General features: G+C 41.5%; 1 protein-coding gene across 1 annotated transcript in view; it reads right to left on the bottom strand.

The window, feature by feature from the left end:
* LOC145411406 (macrophage mannose receptor 1-like) overlaps window positions 1-21,687 on the bottom strand; it is a 49,115-nt gene that overhangs the window by 18,855 nt on the left and 8,573 nt on the right. Inside the window, exons 2-3 of the mRNA XM_080281447.1 lie at window positions 16,714-16,803; window positions 1,506-1,769 (exon numbers count right to left, since the gene is read on the bottom strand). Of these exons, the coding sequence (XP_080137573.1) occupies window positions 1,506-1,769; window positions 16,714-16,803 (354 nt within the window). The remainder of the gene's footprint in view (window positions 1-1,505; window positions 1,770-16,713; window positions 16,804-21,687) is intronic.

Raw genomic sequence — 21,687 nt, 5'->3', positions numbered from 1 at the left:
GTAGATTGAGTTTTTCTCTTTAATTTGTTTCTATCCTTGATGAGTTATTATATTTGAGGGGAGATGTTAGGGTTGAGGTATTGGGTATTCCCACTAGGGATATGAAATTTCCTTGCTGTTTCTATGAGTACTGACGGTTTGTCAGTGTTTGAAGAGAGTCCAGGTTCAACGATTCTGGTACCGTATTTGCTCTGTTCTGCGTGAACCATATCCAGTTAGCCTTCTTGTGACTGATCAAAACTTTCCTATCTATCTGGATTTACATTTGCTGTGTCTGATATAATACTGGGGAGGTGGTCAAGTGAGAGGTCGTTAGCTACTCTCCACATACTTTGGATGGCCGTAGTTATTTTACCTTAACCTGGCTCGGATTTTTTTCCCTTTGTGGTTCATTTCAGGTAGCTCAGTGGTAGAATAAGGAAGAATAAGATAATACTATGGCTCTACCTCCTTTCCATAGCACTTCATCATGGCTGCCACCATATTGTATGGTTAACTCCTTTATACAAGTTAGTATTCATGATGGAGAGATACCAGTTTTGGGTCAATTTAGAATAAAAATACCTTCCGTAAAGTCATAGGCAATGAGACCGAGAGAGGAGGCCGTCGGGTGGAGATCGTGCTGGGGTGTGGTGGTTGTTCTGGATGGTAATGGTACGTGTTTAGTCTATTCTTGAATAAGGGCTATTCAGCTGTCCTGTGTCTATGTGTTTAGTCATGAGGGGTTTGTTGCCCGAGAGCATGAGCTAATAGTACACTGGGGATGTTCTGGAGCGAGTTAAGGGATGGAGTGTACCAAATGGGCATGGTGAAGGTGATGGTATCGTTCGTTCATTCGTTTACCGAGACTGCTACATGCTTGCATGTGTTGGCCTTGGTCAGTTAATGGCGGTTCTCCACACTGCTTGATCTCAAGCAGCCTTATTATTCAATCTCTTATCCCTGAGGTCACACTCAGTGACCTCGTTCCAGGTCTATTTCGGTCTGCGTCTCGTAACTCAAACCATAACGTTCACACCTCTCACCCTCCGCATCCATTTTTTATCCTCCATTCTCTCTACATACCAAACTCCAAACCTGATTTTCAAATAATTGTGATGACCCACAAAGATGCTCGTGTAATCTCCCCACATTGACACGGAATATACAGATCCTTCATGTCACAGTTGTAAAAACCCCCTGTCTGCATACTTACCTAAACCATAGACCTATGTCAGAAGCAGAGGAGCCACACACACACACAGTGCTTAAGTTATTACAGAATTAACTGTATATATAGAAGTTGTCTGAAAGCTTAATTCATACAGGAGACTTGTTATACTTACCTGCAATATAATGGATGGGATGGCTGGCTTCATCTAATTAACAATAACACCAGTTACTTTCATTGTTATTCTTTGGACAGTACCGGAAGGTGGAATGCATAAAAATAAATAGCAAGCCAACATCTGGTTCACTACAACCCAAGAATCTCTAACTACTTAGGTAAACTCGTAATACTGTACCGTTATTGTTGATGTAGTCAATGACGTTCTTGAATCCTGATGCGGTGTTGATGACGGCCAATTCAGCTTCCAGTGAGTGACACATCTGCCGCGCCTCCTGTTGGTTTAGCTCAGCAAAAGTGACGAAGTAGAGGCATTGTTCCCCCACGACCACGAAAGGCGACGTACAGCCGTCAGAGGTGCCATCCACACCCACACACTCGCCAGACACCCACACCTCTCCACGTCCGCACCTCCATCCACACACTACACTGAAATTTGCTGCTGCGATCACAATATGCGATATTAGTAAAAACACATTGTGAGGACAAAAATAAAAAATTATTATGTAAGTGCAATATCTTAACCGTCTAATTCATTTGCAAGTTAATCTGTTGTCAAGGTGGAGGACATTATTATGTAGAACAATGGTGAGCTAGAAGTAAATATTGAAAGGATGCCATGTTTTAATGTATAGGATTGCTTATTTCCATCTTAATTAGACACAAACGTTCACGAGAAGACACTGGGTCATGACTGTTTCTCTACACTTTACAAAGTTAACATGGCAACAACCCGCATCACGACGAGCGGTTCTCAGGTAGCGCCGCATTCCATCCCTCTGATAAAAACGTTCGTTGGCTGCAAAATTAAGAGAACCTTATCTGTTGAAAACAGAAATAATAATTATCCGGTTTTGAAAAATTTATATTGCAATTTCCATTGAAATGCCTAGTGCGAGAAATAGTTTAAAATTCCTTTTCAGTAATTATTTACAGTGGAACCTTTAATGAAAAAAAAAGGTGTCAAGATGTAATATACATAATAACAAGAAGCACCTATTGAGTGTACTACCTGTGCACACCAAATGGTCGAAATCCAAATATTTAACTTCGTCCTTTGGCGACCTTCCACCGATTGCTCTTAAAACTGAATTATTTTATTCGTCCTTGATCTTTAACGGTACCCCCACGTTTGATCCAAATCGAATCAAAACTTTAAGCTGACCTTTCCCTGTTACGCTGACCTTTGACTGATTCTCAAAATAAAATCCCATAACCCTTCCGCAACCCTTGGTCCAACTCGGATAAAAATTGTTTAAGTTGACCTTGTCATCTGGCAATTTGCTTTTCTAAAAACAGACCCTCAAATATTCCCTCAACTTTGGTCCAGATGAAGTGAACACTGCTTTAGTTATTTCGTGCACACACAGGCACACGGATCGAACTTTAACCCTGTCCCTGTGAAGTGACCTTTTGGTTGGTTGTCAAAATCAAATCCCTACCATTATGCCTTATCCTCAACCATTCCGCAAAGTTTGCATTAAATTGGAAAAACTTTTTTTCTTTTAATAAGCTGACAATGCTAGGTCAAATTTTGACAGCCCTGTGGCCTTAACCTTTGATTTATTGTTCTCGAAACAATGGGTCAACCTCTTCGCTGTCTCACAAACAATTCGCCACGTTTGATCAAATTCTAGTTATAAAATTATTTAAGGTATTTGTTACACACACACACACACACACACACACACACACACACACACACACGCATATGCATGCACGCGCGCGCGTGCGGGCGCCGGCAAAAACAATACCCCGTTGACGCCATATCTAACACATGTAAATATCGGAAAAAATGCTGCGATTTTTCTAGGTCATTAAAACGATCCTTATATTAATGCTTTCAGCCGGGACGTGTTATTATATTTTTAGATCTGCACACCGACCGTACTGAGGATACCTATTGTATTTTTCGTCCTCCATTCTTGCAAACACTTTTCTTCAACTTAGCGCCATCCTTATTTTCTTCCTCATTTTTCTTCGTACTTAGCACATCTGTTCCTGGGGCAAATACCCCCGGGAACTTTTTTTTTCTTTTCTTTGGATTTATGCTTTTTAAATAGTTTTGTGGGGTGAAAAGTCAGACCATACAGACAGACAATTTGAAGATCCAGTGCTGTTGTTTGTTCACCACTCATCATGGCAGTTTGCAGAGAACTATGTCAGTAGATTGTAGCTGTGTGCAGAACATCATGCATTTCTTTTGGAAGGCTGGCGATCTTTAAAGTCTAGCTGTTTCCAGGAGCTTATGATACACTTTCGATTTAGTGGGGTAAGAAAACCTTCATTAATTACCATACCAGGTAACACTCCATTTTGAAGAAAATCGTTGGGTAGCAGCAAGAATATGCTAAAACAGACGTCACCGAACTAGCAAGGTTATTATGTACCAACTACAAGAGGGTCTCTTTAGTAAACAATCAGTTTTAGTAAAATTTCATTCTGTTTCTGTAATACTCCTTGCAGTAGCTTATTATTGCATCCGAAAGCCCCTGTTGTGCTACTGGGTGACTCATAGTTTAGCATCACAAACATGTCACAAATCTTCATTTTATTTTATTTTATTTTTTTTTTTCAGTATGACTGTGAGGCATGGGAGGATTCTGTTCTTTTATTTCCGCTTCCTTCCTGCGAAGGCAGTTTTTAATTATGATGAGCAAATGTTCCTAAGTCATTTTGTGAATCCTGACCCAGGCTGATAGGTAGCTCCCTGTAACCCCATACAGATCATCTCCAGTAATCATAATATACTTCCTCTTTCAGTCGACTGGCATAAATCTGTTCTCTCTTCAGTCTCATAATGAATTTATTTTTTTCGCTATCTCTAAACATTATTGCTCAGTTTTCGTGATTTTTTTTGTATTGGAGGAGCTAGATAGAGCTTTCCTTAAACCCATCTCTGCTAGAGCGCTCGCCCAAGACTAATAGGTTCTTTTGTCAATAACATGAATAAAATTCTAAAGTTCGTCATCGGACTGAGGTGGTTCACCAACTAAGCCTCATATCACACAGGCCACAGAAATAACCATTTATCCTTCACCATTTCCATATATGACCTCCCCAGTCAGATTAGTTTTGTTCAGTTTATTTATTTTTATTTATTTTTTTGCGTCCGATAGATTTATCAGTAGTAACTGAAGGTTAATTCAAACTCCTTCAGTCCGAAAAGCCTATCCAAACCTTACTAAATCGTTTGTTGTAGCAGTAACGGAAAAAAAAAAAATAATCAGGGTGAAGTGGATTAGAGCTACAGACGTCGGAATAAGGTCGCTTCCTTTTCCGTGGACTAAGGTGTTTGTAACACTGCACGGTGGAGAGCTATCCCCTTCCCCTCCCTTCCTCGTAGTCCCATACTCCCACCCAAACCCCCGACTTTCCTCTCCAACCCCAAAACCCCACCCTGTACCCTTCATCCTCCCGCTCACAGCCAGATAGAGATTACTGTACTTCTTGCACCTCTATGATTACGTATAGTTCGAACAACTAATAAAGGAATAGTACAGTAACCTATATATCATAAACCAAGTTAGGAAAAGGTTTACTACACTTGAGAGAGAAAATAAATCTGCTCTGATTATATATTGCGGTAGTAGACACCTCTCTTACACACACACACACACACACACACACACGTATAGCGTATACTGGTGATCTATGGCCATTGGGATATCGCACCTTATCAGTTACGGTGACGTTATTTATTTCCTTGGGTTAGGACAAGGGTGTGTGTGTGTGGGTGGAGCTGTCGCACAAAACCCCAGAGTGGGTCCTTATCTGTTCCTCATACCTGCGGTAGTAATTATATGCCTCATATCATCACCAGCCAGGGTCACGCACAGACACCCTCCCGCTCGGTGCTCTAGTTTTCCCAACAGGGCCTACACCAACAGAGTGCAGTGTTGCCAATGTAGCTCAATTACCGCAAGATCTAGAAACAATTAGTTTGAACTAGAAGAAAACGTGACATCGAGTGACATGAATGCTAGCTATTTTCGCGGGAAATAAGCCATCTTATCCTATACTGTAGGGGGTGCACCCAGTTCTCTATAGAGATTCCAGCATTTTATGCCATACAGCAATAATCAAGTGATTTTGAGGAGTAATTCAGCGGACTATTATGTGTATGTGTTGGTAACATTGACACAACAGCTGATGCCATCCCACAAGCCCGAATCTCAATACTCATGTCACTCCTTCCACCTCTGTCAGAGTAACCAATAACTCCCCAGTATATGATAAGCGATACGACTCCGTGGGATAAGTGACATGCCTTTCTCGCAATCTCCAGAACTGGAGAGACCACTGGGATATCGTAACAGATCTCAGGTGCCAGAAATTGCTATTGCAATCGTCCTTACTCTCTCTCTTTCTATATATATATATATATACGAGAGAGAGAGAGAGAGAGAGAGGGAGGGGAATGCACTAATTTAAACTATTCGCCGAAAACCGTGCGTATAAAGATCGCTAGAGCGCTACATACTAATTTATTTACCACTGAAACCTGAAAGGTTCATACCGAAGCATTGTCGAGGGAGTAGAATTATCTTTCTCTCATAAATATACCGAACCCACCCGCATTAAGCTGAGTATCCCTGTCATGATTATGATGGTTCAGGCTCGGCAGCATGACAAAGTTGCTCTCCGGGGACAAATAATTGGACTGAAGCGTTTGGGAAATGAGATGTGTGGGAGATGGCGGTCGAAAGAGATGTTTACGATACTGTTCATTCCATTATTGGTTGTTCAGACTACACGTATTTAGAGAAGAGCAAGAAATACAGTACAGTAATCCCTATGTGGTTTGTTGTCTGCTATTCAGCTTCCCAATACTTTCCTACCTTAGTGTGAATAATGCATAAGTGCAGAGGAAATTGCTTATGCATTATTCAAACTAAGGTTGGAAAGTGTTGGGGAGTTGAGTGGCGGACAACAAACGCCATAACAATTTTTTCATCTTTCAAGTTATATGTAATCAATAGTAAGTGAAATTATTTTGGTACACTGTTTCATGTTTTATAACCCTATGCAATAATGCTGGGCATTATTAATGTTTAATCCCACCCTTTTCTCTTTCATGACCTTTCGTTTGAAACAAGCGGATCCATTCTCAGCTTCACTGTGTTTGTTGGTCAGGCAATCTGACTCAGCTACCTGCCGTCCAGTAACGGTAGAGTGGCCCAATGACTCTCCATCAGAGGTGTCTCAGGGAATCATGAACGCTGCAGTACCTTCCACTTCGCACTTGTGTTTCCTTTCATCAGTTTCCCGTTGAAGTCTGTCCTGTTTCACAGTTAGCCTACTTTTCCCAGTTCTACCCAATTTTATAGTTAGTCTTGTATATTCATGGCCTTCCAAACTTTCAGGAAAGCTCACCACATACAGCACCTTTCAACAGGGTGGAATCAATTTTTTTTGCTAAAGTTGGTTCGTCCCTTTTTTACTGACAGCATTTTACATTCTCTCTCTCTCTCTCCCATATGGCTGTAGTGCTAAATCACTCTCTTCCCGTTTCCTTGTTTCAGTTATCACTGCCCTTCTGAGCTCTGCTTTCATCCTTACCCCATTGTTTTGGACATGTAGCACCTATTTGGTTAAAATATCGCCTCTAGTTCTGTGTAAATTTCTTACACAGAAGTCAAATACCATTCTCAGCCATCATTGTAAATATCTTGTAAACTCTGGAAATCCCCTCTTCACTCCGTCTTTTCCTCCTCCAGTAACATCCAGTCTTTTGAATGTCATGTTTCCAGGTATCTCAGAATTAATGGATCTTGATTTAGACTCTCTTTTCAATTTTGTTTAGAAATGCTAACATTTACCAGTTTTTAGCCTTTTTGTCTTTTTTGTATAAAGTAATACCACTACATTTCATTATTTAACCTGCCACGTCCCATTGACGTATATATACGTCCGAACGTTTTGTCACTGTGACTCCTTTTGACATATATACCTGGTATACGTCCGAACGGTTTGTCATTGTGACTCCTGTTTAGTGTATATATATACTGTATATCCGAACGTTTTTGTCACTGTGACTCCTGTTGACATATATAAATGCGCCACAATTGCAAGGTCTGTCATTTGGACATTTTTCAAATTTTGCACATGATTTTTGGTACGTAAACATGGGACACCTTCCTCTACAAGGTGCCAGGCAGGGACAATGCCTTACCCTGCATGACCTTCCCCCCCCTGCATGCCATTGTCTCGGCAATTCACCTGTTACTAGTGACCTGGCCAGTAAAGACATGTCATGCCACAGTACGAAATTCAAGGCCAGAGTGATTCCCCAATCGATGACAATGTGGAGGACAAAGTTTACATAGCATTTGAGGAAGAAACAGTCAGAAATGATGATCAGGTAATGTCGCCAAAAAAGGTCAGGTATGTTGATGTGTTTGGTGAGTGAAACAATGCTTATATTGCCTATATTACTGTGTGAAAACCAGTATACTCTCGTACTACATATAAATTCGTACCAAATAAATAAATAAATACCGTTTGTGAGTGGTGTGGAAGAGTTACCCTCCCATTGAACTCGTTTTCCTTGGAGCCAGCCTGATGGAAAACCCGGTAAGATAAGGGGAACTGCTACCTGTATCCAGTATTTTAAACCTCAGGTGATTGATTTCTTTATGAATTTTCGATGTTTCTCACCAAAAGCGGAGGTTTGAGCCAAAAAAAATTTTTTTTCCAAAACTGGTCAGGACTGGGGGGAGTCAGTGATGGAAAATCGGTCAGGATGGGGCAGGTTAATGCCTGTTAGACTAACTTCTTCTCTGTTTCATTTATAAACTCACTATTTGTCCATGTATTTTTCCAGGTAACTTTACCTCCCTGGGGATAGGGGGGTTTCAAGAATACTCCCCCAGTATCTCTGCTTGTCGTATGAGGCGACTAAAAGGGTTGGCGGAGGGTTAGTGCCCCTTCCCGGAAAACAGCTAACTAAAAAGACGAACAAGAAACCTCGGACAAAGACTGACCAAAAGATGACGACCAAGGACCGGACAAAGGACATGGTCCGGATCGCGACGTGGAATGTAAGGGGTGTGAATGATGAGGTGAAAGAGAGAGAGAGAGAGAGAGATTATTCAGGTGCTTGAGGGTGCAACAGTGGATGTATGTGGAGTAACTTAAACTAAATGGAGAGGAGAGAATGTGGGAGTATGGGAGTATGGATGGGGTATATGTGCAGGAGTAGGTGAGATTGAGAGGGCGAAAGAAGGAGTTTGTATATTGTGAGTAAAAGATGGAAAAGGAACACAAGAGAGTATGGATCAGTTGGCTCTAGGATTGTGTGGGTAAGATTGAAAGTTGGAATACAAATGTGGGCGATTGTGTGCGTGTATGCACCAATGCAAGATCGTGCAAGCAGAGTGAGAGAAGAGTTCTGGACAAATGTGGAAGTGTGCATGGAAAAGTTTGGATGGAATGAGAGAATGTTTTTGATTGGTGATATGAATGGTAAAATAGGGAATGATAGTTGGTGAGTGGGGTGTGCCTGCTGAAACAGATGAGAATGGCAGTGCATTAGCGGACATTTGTGCCGGGAGGGGGTTGGTGATAGCCAATACCCTCCTCAGGCACAAAATGATCCACGTGTATACATGGCAATTGATGAGAAGGGTTGGTGGTGAACTGAATGAGAGGAAGGCAATGATTGATTATGTGTGCATGAATGAAAGGATGCAAAGATGCGTAATGGATGCAAGAGTGTATAGAGGTTGGGGGAGTGGACTTTCTGACCACTACTTGGTGGTGGTCAAAATCGAGATCCAAGTAAGATGGAGAAATAGAAGAAGGGAAGGACGGGAGGAAGGAGTAGTTGCAAGGAGAGTGGAAAGGTTACAAGAGGATGAGAAAAAGGCAGAATATAAGAGAGAAGTGGAGGAACGATTGGGTAAATATGAATTGGAGCAGATGGGGGACGTGGAAGGTGTGTGCAAGATATTCACAGAAGAAATATTATGTGCAGCATGTGATGTGATGTGTGGGGTGAAGAGAAGACGGAATGGGGTGCAAGGAACAGCATGGTGGAATGAAGAGGTGAGACAGGCTGTGGCACAAAAGAAGAAACCATACAATGAATGGATGAGAAATAGGGACGTGGAAGAAGTTGAGAAGTGGAAGAGAGAGTTATATGTAGAAAGGATGAGAGAGGTGAAAAGATTAGTAAGAGAGAGTAAGAAGAGAGTGGATAAAGAATTTGGAAGGAATTTGAGTATAAAGTGAAGGGACTGTAAGAAAATGTTCTGCAAAGAGGTGAAGAGAGTAGGGCAGGGTGGCAGTGAAGTTAGTAGGGTAATGAAAGATAATAATGGTTGATTACTAGTGGAGAAGGGAGAAAAAGTGAGCAGATGGAGAGAACACTTTAAGGAATTGTTGAACATAGAGAATGGATATAATGTGAGTATAAGTGGCTGGGGAATGGCTGGGAGGAGGAGGGAGGTGAGAAAACGGAAGAAATCAGTAGGATAGAAGTTGTGGAAGCAATGAAGAAAGTCAAATTGGGAAAACCCCAGGAATTGGTGAAATGCTGAAGCATAGGGCAGAGATAGTAGTACAATGTATGTTGAAGATGTGCAGATTGGCCTGGGAGGAAGGTAGAGTCCCGGAGGATTGAAAGTCAGGTATAATTATTCCCTGGTACAAAGGAAAAAGGGAAAAAGAAGTGTGTGGTAATCACAGGGGCATTTGTCTTCTTAGTGTAATAGGAAAAGTGTATGGTAGGATACTTACTGACAGAGTTAGGGAAATAACAGAGGAATTAGTTGCAGAAGAACAGGGAGGCTTTAGGAAGGGAAGAGGTTGTATAGATCAGATATTCATTCTTAGATCTTTAGTGGAAAAGTTTCTAGAGAAGGGAAAGAAGTTGTATGCAGCCTTCATGGATTTGGAGAAAGCATATGACAGGGTGGATAGACAAGGATTGTGGAAAGTACGGTATTAAGAATATATGGAGTAGATGGGAAGTTGTTGAATACTATGAAGAGTATGTATGATGGTGCTAAGGCTGCAGTGCATGTGGATGGTGAACTAAGTGAAACAGGAATGTGTCATGTCTCCATGGTTGTTCAATCTGTACATGGATGGGGTAATAAAAGAGATACAAGGTAGGGCAGTGGATGTTGGAGTGGCCCTAGTTAGAGAGGGTAGTGTTTGGAAACTCCCTGTACTGTTGTTTGCAGATGATATTGTGTTGTTAAGTGAAGACGAAGGGGAGCTGCAAGGCTTGATGGATGAGTGTGGGAGAGTGTGTAAGAAACGGAATGTAAAGGTAAAAGTAGGGAAGAGTAAAGTGATGGTCTTTTAGAGAGGTGAAGTTAGTGAATGTACAGTGAGGTTGGATTGTGACGAAATGGAAAATGTGAGTACGTTAAGTACTTTGGGAGTAAGATAATTAAGGATGGAAGTTTGGAGGGTGAAGTGCTTGAAAGGGTACAACAAGGAAGAAAGGTTGCTTGTTCCTTGAAAGCAGTGATAAGAAACAGGGAAGTGAGCATGGAAGTGCAAAAGTTACTACATGACAGTATTGTGATACCAGCTCTAACGTTTGGAAGTGAAGCTTGGACGTTGTTGGAAGGACACAAGTCAAGAGTGAGAGCAGTGGAAATGAGTTATTTGAGAGGAGCCTGTGGAGTCACATGGAGAGACAGGCTGACAAATGAGGATATAAAGGAGCGTTGTGGTGTGGATGTGGATGTGATAGGAAGCGTTAGGAGGAACGCACTGAGGTGGTTTGGCCATGTGGAGAGGATGGAGGATGAGAGACTGACGAGGAGAGTGTATGTATGTGAGGTGGAGGGGGAAGAGGGAGGGGGAGGCCGAGGAGGAGATGGAGGGATGGAGTGGAGAGGTATATGAGAGAGGTGGGTGTGAGTTGGGAGCAGGGCGGTGAAATGGCGGGAACAGGGCGACGTGGAGGCGATTTGTTTGTTGGCACCCCGTACGGGATTGATGCGTTTGGCAATAGATAGATAGATAGATAGAACGCTACCTCGTGACTTTAGATAGCTCATCTATGCTGATGTTGGTTGCAACATCTCTTCTACCATCATTGATTACGTCTCAGTCACTGTCTGTATGCAAGTGATCAATGTTTTTTTTTTTTCATTCTAAATAACTGATATGAGTATTGCTAGATTGTATAGATAGAGTGGCTCATATTTCTTTTAAGTCTTTGTTGTTGATGGTGTGGCCTCAGGCTCATGTGGACGGTAACTTGGCGAACTACTAAAACGGACATTCACTTCCAGTCTACCATTCTTCTTTCAGGGGACAGGAAGGAAGTTGAAGGATCTTTGTATATCCGAACAGCAAAACTACTCCCTTATATCAGTGCCATTACATGATGGAGTGTCCTTCCAGCTGCATGATTATATGGTATATGAGTAAATTATATTGCAAGGATGGTAGCTAACATCCCGCCCTTTACCTACCACCGTATTCGAAGAGGTTTTAGGTTTAGCTCTACTGTAATGTAGGATCGATATCTTTTGCCTTAGTAACAAACAGCGGAATATAAAGTTGTAATATGAAAACTAAATCCTTTAGGAACAAACTCAACGAAATGCCACACCATTCCAATCCCAGAAGTCGGAATTGATTTCCCGAAAGGCTCCCGGCCTTCAGTTTGCCTCTTCCTACTAATTCGAATGGTCAGTCTGGGTGAAACGTCTTGGAGATCTGTAGAGGGCACCTGCTGTAGACCCAGTTTCAAACTTTCTTCTTATCAAAAAGTATTTACATTACCAACACCTCTTCGTAATGAGATTCTTCTCCCTGCTCATTACTAAATGAGTTACTTGATATCTTGGGTGAACTCAGACTGACCTGCCCCTTGGCTTTCCCTCATATTCGCCTTAAACTCCACCCAAAGTTAATCGATGCACCTTTTCGAAGTAGCAGAATTGCTGTAACCATCTTCGCCCTACGAATTATCCACCTTTCTCTCGTCTCTGACTTATCTGGCATAAATGAATAAGTCAGAAATGAGGAAGTATATACCACACGACTGTGAAACACGTGGCAAAAATCGTAACTTGTCCTTATTTTTCGTCAAGTGCTAGATAAGATTGTTCAAGCAAGGGTCCAGTAACTTTCTTCAGGTAAGGACAGCCGTATCGCGATAGCACATAATGTTATTTCCCAGAGCCTTTTGCAGCAGAGAGCCTTGACATAGAGTATCTTTAATGCGTCATTTCGTGTTTTTACCAGTTAATAGCACTAGGAGCTACGATGGAACTGCCTCCTCGAACAAGATCACATGAAAGAATCCGTGCTAGTACTGTCTGGTTGGGTGGATTTTCCAAGATATCTGCATAGAGAATGCCTTTCATACTGAGAAGTTGCTCGACTATGACTTTTCAGCCAGAGCAACTTCTCTGTTTTCACTCATATACGACCTGGCAAGCCCAACAGTGTGCCTAGATTGAAAATGGTCTTTTGGCTGGAACACCTCTAACGACAGTCTGGTCCCATAAACCCCAATCCCTCCACCTCTGCATGGCGAAAGGTGTCTTTATATCATCCAGAGACCGCCCAGTCACTAGCCTGGAGGTCATAAGGCAGATCCATCGCCATAAAGGTATTAGTATGGTCTTATATCAAATTACTCCCACACATGCCAACCAACAAGGCGAATAGTCTCTACTCACATCCAGCAGTCCATCTCTAGTCTCCTCCAACGAGGAGTTGTGGCGAAAGTTCTTACCCTTGTATTCTTCTCACAACTGTTTTCCGTTTCCTAGAAGGATTTGTACAGTTTCGAATCATTCTTGACCCAGTTTTCCCAAGTAGGCTAATCCATAGCCGTCAAACCCTTCGAAATGGTCACCACAGACACAGTTAAGCTCCACCTTTACAAAAAGTGTTGTCTCGCCTCCCTTGATCCTCAGGGAGCCTACTGGCACGTTCAAATAACCTGACAGGGTAAAACATTCCTGCTCTTCAGAGTGAGAAAATCAAATTATCAGTTAAATGTTCTCTCCTCATTGTGCCTAAACATAGTCCTGAGAGTTTAGTAAAAGAGATTAAATATGTATTACAGGGAGTCAGCAACCTAGGCATACAAATGGTAGACTATTGAAGATGACTGGCTGGTCACAGCCTCGACAGAGCAATATCACAAAGCAGTCCTGAAAGTTATTCAGCTGTGATAACACATTGGCTTCATCTTCAGGTTGTCCAAGTCTCAAATTAACCCCTCTCCCCGGGTACAGTTGTTAGAGATGCTCTGGAACACGACCAGTGTAGGTCTCTTCCCTACAAGGACAAAACCTTAATGTGGCAAAAACATTTCTACCAAATGGTACAGGCCAAGACCTGCTCTTGCCGCCTATAGAATGCACTAATAAAGGCCCTCAGTTTCTTTTTCCCAGATCTGCAGAACAGTTCCTTTCTTCTCCGGTGTCTGACCCATATAGGAAATAGTAGGTATACCGAAATCGAAGTACGGAGACCTTTGGCTGTTCATCCCTGCATCAGTCGAGAAGCAGGTTACAAAATGGTGGAAATACGGCTGCAGAAAATAATATTACTGGTTCATCCTCCAAATTTAGCTATCCTGGCGAATACTTCAGACGAATATTGGATACTCCTATCCCTTGGGAGAAATCAGGGAAAAGGGGAGTGGGCAGAGACCCACAAGAAACCTCACGTCAGTGCCAAGGAGCTCATAGTAGTCAGACTGTTCCTTTCACTTCATGGTCACAAACTCCTGAACAGGTCTCCCTTTCAGGATGGACTTGGTGACAACTACCTTCTATGTTCGGAAACATGGAACTTCCCGACCCCAGCTCTCCTCTCCATTTCAAAGAGGATTTTCTGCCTCGGACATTTGTTCAGAATACATGTGTGGCGGAGAAGGGAAACATCTGGGCATATGCCCTCGCTCAAATTTCTACCTCCACATTAAAATGGCCTCTCTCTCGCAAGACGTTCAGCCACCTATCTCAGCACATTCCCCGTTCCTGTCTGTGTTGAAACTCCGTTCCAAAATTCAACTGTTTTGTCCATCTAAAATTATACTGATAGGGTAAGGGCCAGATACCGTCATAGTCAAGTTGAAATCTTGGACCTGCACATATCCCTTCTCCTTTCCCAGCAACAACCCACATGTGAGAGTAATTAATCGACCGTGGAGATTTGGGGATCACGTCCTGCTAATTGTACCATTGTGGTCCTAACAGCCATTGTCCTTTGACTTCCGACGGTGGGGCCTGCAGGTATTCCCTTCCTCCCACAATAATTTGACAGACCGTTCATGGACACTCTCAAGCTCTCATTTGTTCATCATCCCTGGAGTTTTTACGTAGCTTTTCGTCATTCTTAACGGAGTGACGGGCGTGCAACCTCAGGGCCTGCACCCATCTCCGAATAATCAGTATGAATTTGCAGTAGCTGGAAGTCCTTCACCAGCTTCTTGCAGCTGATAAACTTTCCATCTGTTACCGTCAGTTATTCCTGCATCACTCAACAGAGCTTCTTTTTTTGCGAAAACTTGGCCGGGGATCAACTGTCATACATGACTCTGCCTTAAAGAGCCCACTAATGCTAGGGTTCAGCGTCAGTATCACGGAATAGTTGGTTTCACTAACCTTTCACGTTTACCCCTCTGTAGTCCCTACAAAAGGCCTTAAACATTTGGAAGCTTCATTCTCTCCTCTCATTATTCAGTGACCAAGAGACAGTGGACCCTGCACAAAGCTCTCTTCTGTATGACTCTAGCCTCCAGAGCAAAGGTTTCATAATAGCAAGCACTGACTTGACGCATTGTTTTGACGAGTTCCCCCCAGACTTGACTTCAGTAAATATCTGTCCACCAGGGTGCATCAGGAAAAATTAATTCTGACCTGAACGCTGGAAAATCCCAGCTCTTGTGTTAAATTCTAGTCGGCATTACTGTGTCCAGTTCAGATAATGGGTAAATTTGTGAATCAGTCAAACCCAGATGATTTCAGTGCTCTTTAGGTTTGGCGAGACTCAGATTTTCAAACTGTTCTGTCCAGTAACAGAGGTGGTAGACCCCTCTTTCACTATTAGGATACGTGAGATCAGAAAAGCTGCTTCTCCACTTAATGTTACAGACCACTTTTCTACATAGTGGTAGGTGGTGGCGACCATCACCAGCTCACCTGAGCTAGTGCTGCCTACTTCTTCCCTAGGTGACTCTACACTGAGTGACAACCCTGGTGGTTTCCTATAACCCAGGAAACCATTTATAACGTTGGGTGGTAGCCATATAACCAAGTAATGGGTTGATGTGAAGCGTACCATGGTCCCCATATTAACTGGGTGGAGAGAAGCAAATCCTGCATCCATCCTGGAACCAAACCTTCACTCACCTCCCAGTCCTTGACACAGTGTGGTGCTTTCCATCATAAAGAAAAATCGGCATGCTGCACGGACCATCATGCTGGGGCGATTTCTTGCCTGCGGTTAATGGGTCAGTTGATTTACTAATGCCACCACCACTTTTATACAAAAGGCTTAACCCAGCAAGGTATGTGGCTTTCATCCAATACATTCTTTATGTTTGGTTTACAGCTTAAATTCTCAGCTGTCACATGTGTTATAATGAGGTCCAGTCATACACTGAACTGTTTTATTCTTTTCGTTCTTGGTGTGTGTGTGTGTGTGTGTGTGTGTGTGTGTGTGTGTGTGTGTGTGTGTGTGTGTGTGTGTGTGTGTGTTGAAGCCGTTCAATTTTCTTAGCCAACTGTTGCTGCCATTACAAATTCTCCTCTTTATTGTGTTAATTCTTGACGTGTCCCCGTTTGGACTCTCTATTCCTGTCATGCTAATAGAATGCTTGGTGTTAATTTTCCAGTTATTGAGTCCCATTTATGTAGTGAAGGTGACAATGAAAAAAAAATATATAGGTTGGGGAGTGGGAGGGAGGAAGTGGAAGGCAACACTGAAGAGGGATCGTTTTACTTCCATTTTTTCTTATTTCGGCTGCATGAGCCTTCTCCAGCGGGCGTTCTTCGTAGCATTCGAGACACTACGTCCGAGAAGTCTGTAAACTGGCTTTAGAATAAAACCCCCTGTTTCCTGGCTCAAATTCTGCGGTGCTGTATTATTACCCTTCCTGAACTTTGGTCTTCCTTTCCGTCCTTCGTGTTATCTGCACACCTCTGCATCCCTTTTATATGGGTATATGGGAAGGCTCACCAGTGATATGGGGCTAGACTGTCTTCTCGTATATCATCCCTGGAGCAGGTTCATGCGATTTAGTGCCCCACCGAGCCAACTAAAGTTATGAGACACTTTCCTAGACCTGACATGAGAATCATAGCTTTTTAGACACTGCAGCCTTCAAATCAGCAATAGAGGGCTTTATTCTAAACTCTCCCATTCTTCCAGGGCGTCAGTGCACTTACCAGCCACCAGTAGAGCCATCAACAGGGTAGGGTGCTGCCACATCTTGTAGTTTTGTGTGCCTGCTACTGTTGCTGATGACGAAATACACTCTGAAAAAAAAAAAAAAAATTTTATAACATGAAAAACAGATTTTTGTAAAAATTCTTAGCTCTCTTAGGCTCCCATGACTCGCTATCAGAAGAAAATTGTGTGGCACCACCTGGAATAGAACTCATTTCAACCACTAAAGGGCTAATTTTGATATTAATGGTGGTTATCTAATAATAAATATTGATGATTACGGTAATATAACTGTACGCAAAATGTAATCTTCGAGCTAACTTTTATGCCAAACAGTTCTCTCACGCACCAGTAATTGACATCACACAATCTGCCAAGTCACTGCTATATTGCTCAGACAGTAAAATTCAGGACTGGAATCGTAGTGAACTTTATATAGCATGTCGATTAGTCTTTACCCACTCAATCCTATGGCGTCTTTTTTTATTCTTGCTATATTCAGACGATTTTCTTCTCGCTGGGATATACGTTTCAATGTGGGAGGGTTAGATATAGCTTCCATTAAAACCTTCACTATTAGACGTCCGTCGTAAGTTGAATAAAATCGACTGATGGTAACAAGAATATAATTACAAGTCTCATCGTACTGAAGGGGTTCATGACTTGCGAAGAAGACAGTCTTAATAAAACTCACGCAGAAAATGTTAAATTCCTTGCTACAGCCGGGATCAAACCTGTTATCCTACAGTCGTGTCCTATAACCACCGACACAGCCTGCCCTTATGATATAGATGTTACCCAGCTTTAGACACTTTAAGGTGCACCAGGTTTCCTCCCTTATATACCAGACATCATGTAAAAAGTATCTGGGTCATCCATTCCTACGCTGGGGGGATTTGTCAATGCATGTTGTGTTATCGTCGCCGTGGCAGTATCAGCTCACGTATCTATTTTTGTACGCCAAATGAGAATAACAGGACAACGCTCAGACTCCTATGACTCTTTGTGGACTGAATGATATCTCCAGGCGTTAGGTGATGGAAAATATTAGAGCTGTCTGTCCTGATCATAAGAGGGTTTATGGTGTGCCCGTGTTAATAATTAGGTTCTTGTGACTCCCTAAGTTGAATAAAAACACCTGGCGTCAGCTGGAGGAAAATACTAGGGTTTTCTCGACCATTTGAGTATTAATGATACCAATATTAATTATTTCATTTGCTGACTCATGTGGCTAACCTTCGGCTAAATAAAACCGTTTGGCATTATTTGGCATATCACTGTAGGTTAGTCCTGGCCATGAGAGGGTTAATGGTACCATTTTAATTAAACAAACATCGGATCCTATGACGAACTCCCAGTCAGAAGACAATCGCTTGCCGCTTGCTAGAAAATAACACTTGAGAGGTGCGACCACCAGAGTGTTAACAAGGAGAGTGCATAAACGAGAATCCGGTGGGAGAATGAGGAGAGGAAAAGCGTGAACGAAGTGGATGGACTGAATGTGCAAGTACAGTTCTGGTGAAAAATATATTGTGCTTCGACAGTTTCCTCAAACAACTCTTACATGGTATTATGATAAGTTGGTTGAACTCGAAAGGTTCCGTCACTGGATTTAGAAAGCCATTGCTCTCTGTCATCTTGTTATCGTAATGAAGTGGATCACTACTACACGTTAAAGCGGGTGGCTTGCAGTGGCGAGACGGAGACTAATAGATAAACAAATAGATACATAGAGTAAATTAATAAATAAATATTCCATAAGTTATAATAGAAATTGGTGTTTGGATTAACAAAGGTGGCGAAAATCTGTACCGATAAACTAAATAAGTGTGGAAATTGGACGTTTCCTGTAGGTATTGTAGAGCTGTGTTTAAAATCAATTAGTACTGAAAGCTTACTTTGTGTAGAATATGAATTGTTTAAGCAGTTCTGTTTTATTTTCTTAAGTGTTGTTACTATAGGTTTTACCTTATTATTATTATTATTATTTATTATGTGTGTGTGTGTGTGTGTGTGTGTATGTGTAAGAGAGAGAGAGAGAGAGAGAGAGAGAGAGCTGTCTGTCTGTCCGTTAACAAAATGAACATTTTTCATTCATCTTTAGCCAAACTTGGTGAAAGTATTAAGGGGGAATCAATGAGAAAATATATATATATATATATATATATATATATATATTTTAGAACAATAGGTCAAAGCCGAGGTCATAGGGCTAGAGCAACTTAACCACTTTAGACCAAACATAGGGGCAAGAATTAAGTGATAATACTTTGAAGTTTGAGCACGATCAGTCAGAGGTAAAGGTCACAGGCGAGGGTCAAAGTCCGACCTGTGTGTGTCCGCCTGCTAATAAACTAATACATACGGTTTTTATTCGAATTTACCCAGAGTTGGTGGAAGGGTTGAGGGCCAGCCAAGGAGTATACGTACAGCTTCTTAGAACAATTGATAAAAGAATAGGGTAATAGAGCAGGGTCAGGTTCTCATCTGATTTAGATCGAACTTTGTGGAAGTGTTGAGGATAAAGCAAGAATAAATCAGTCAAAGCTCAGTGTCTCAAGGAAAGGTCAAAGGCCAAGATTACCGGGCACAGTCATCTCAGGCATTTATGATCTGATTGGAAGTTAACTTGATGGAAGTGTTAAGGGTCAGGCAAGAATGGAGTGATTATTGAGAGCAATCAGTAACAGGTCAAGGTCACAAGGCAAGGTCCAAATTCGACCCGCGTGTCTGTGTTAACTGTCTATCTATCTGTCTATCTTGTCAGACGCCTCAATCCCGTTTGGGGTGACCATAAACAAATCGCCTCCACGTCGCCCTGTCCCCCGCCATTTCACTGCCCTGCTCCCAACTCACACACCCCTCTCTCATATACCTCTCCACCCCATCCCTCCATCTCATCCTCGGCCTCCTCCTCCCTCTTCCCCCCTCCACCTCGCATACATACACTCTCTTCGTCAGTCTCACCCTCCATCCTCTCCACATGGCCAAACCACCTCAGTGTGTTCCTCCTAACGCTTCCTATCACATTCACATCCACACCACAACGCTCCTTTATATCCTCATTCGTCAGCCTGTCTCTCCACGTGACTCCACAGGCTCCTCGTAAATAACTCATTTCCAGTGCTCTCACTCTTGACTTGTGTCCTTCCAACAACGTCCAAGCTTCACTTCCATACGTTTGAGTTGGTATCACAATACTGTCATGTAGTAACTTTTGCACTTCCATGCTCACTTCCCTGTTTCTTATCACAGCTTTCAAGGAACAAGCAACCTTTCTTCCTTGTCGTACCTTTTGAAGCACTTTACTGTGTGTTAAAATAACTAAAAGAGTTTTGACCTGATTTGAATTTGGTGGATGAACTGAGAATCTCCTAAAACATTCACCTATAAAATCTAGAACAAATAGGTCAAAGGTCGAGGTCATGTGGCCAAATCAACTTAAACAGTGTTTAAGCGTTGTAGACTAAACTTTGTGAACGGAAATCAGATTTAAAAGAAGGATAAAGAGATTCGGATTTCAGAACAATCAGTCAAAAGTTAAAGTCACAGGGGAAAAGTCAAATGTGAAGGTTACTCGGCAAAGTTAACTCAGACAGTTTTGATCTGATTCAGTCGAAGTTCTTGGAGAGGTTAAGGCTTAGGCAAGAAATGAAGTAAGTCGATGTTGAGAAAAAAATTGTCGCAGGTGAAGGCCATAGTGCAAAGTCAAGTTGATAGTCGCGGATGTCGCGCTCTCTGAATACTTCTTGTGGTTGTTGAGCCAGGTAGGGGAAGTCGATGGTCATTATTTTTGTACGAAATGTATCTGTGTCTGTCAGTCTGTGTCGAAAACTCAAATCTCAGAAAGTATTGTTTGTACATTAGAAGGAAAAGTTATTAATAAAAGTTGTTTACAGTCACAACTTGAGTTCACATGTCAACCAGCAGTGGGAGTCATCCAGGATTTTTACATAATATTCAGTTTTAACTATTATTTCCATCTACCTGGCTCACAGATGACGGGTAGTCTTGTTACTTTTATTATTATCCGGATGTTGCACCTCAAGAGTACTAATTAGTTTCAGTGTTGTTATTATTATTATTATTATTGTTATTATTATTATTATCATCCTTATTATTATTATTATTATTACTTTTTCCTTATCATCATCATCATCATCATCATTATCATTGCTGTTTTTGTTCTTCTTCTTCTTCTTCTTATTATTATTATTATTATTGTTGTTGTTGTTGGTGGTGGTGTTGTTGGTGTTGTTGCTATTGTTATAAGTGTTAGTGCTATTATTATCGTTATTATTGTTGTTGTTGTTGTTGTTGTTGTTGCTATGAAAAATAAATCCACTGGCTTAAAATGATGGGTTGGGTATATATATATATATATATATATATATATATATATATATATATATATATATATATATATATATATATATATATATATATATATATATATTGTTACGGAACAGAGAAAACTGTCCCGCAAAGTTCCAGGTTCAAAACAAAAGAGTTAGGTAAAATTACAAGTTAAAGTTTAATGCTTAAACTAACAACAAAACATTCAGGACTCATAAGGATAATGTAATGGCAAAAAACAGGTTAAATATATGGTTAACTGCAATAGCTTCTATTAACACGAAATTAGCAAGAGTAAATTTATCTAAGTCAGCCCTGATAAAATGAAAATACACTGGGTAATGCTCAGTGAATGCAAGATAAATTATTACAGATACAAACTATTATTAATGATGGCTGACAATAAGAACCTTACATGAATTACAAAAACTTTACTAGGCCTAAGAATTAACCTTATGCTACACAGTACAAGAAAAAATGCAACAACAGTTATACTCAAATTACACACAGCTGCTAGATGGTTGGAGACTTCCTGAGCACTCACAATAATAACTGTACAGGGGAGGACAGAGATGTGAGCAAAATGAGGAGCAGATCTAAGTGGCCATAATGTAGAG

This window comes from Coenobita brevimanus, chromosome 89 (genome assembly GCF_032717465.1).
Source record: "Coenobita brevimanus isolate Jiangsu-jjx chromosome 89, ASM3271746v2, whole genome shotgun sequence".
Taxonomy (NCBI): domain Eukaryota; kingdom Metazoa; phylum Arthropoda; class Malacostraca; order Decapoda; family Coenobitidae; genus Coenobita; species Coenobita brevimanus.
Note: the sequence above shows the minus strand (reverse complement) of the source record. Positions and strands in the feature narration are given on the sequence as shown.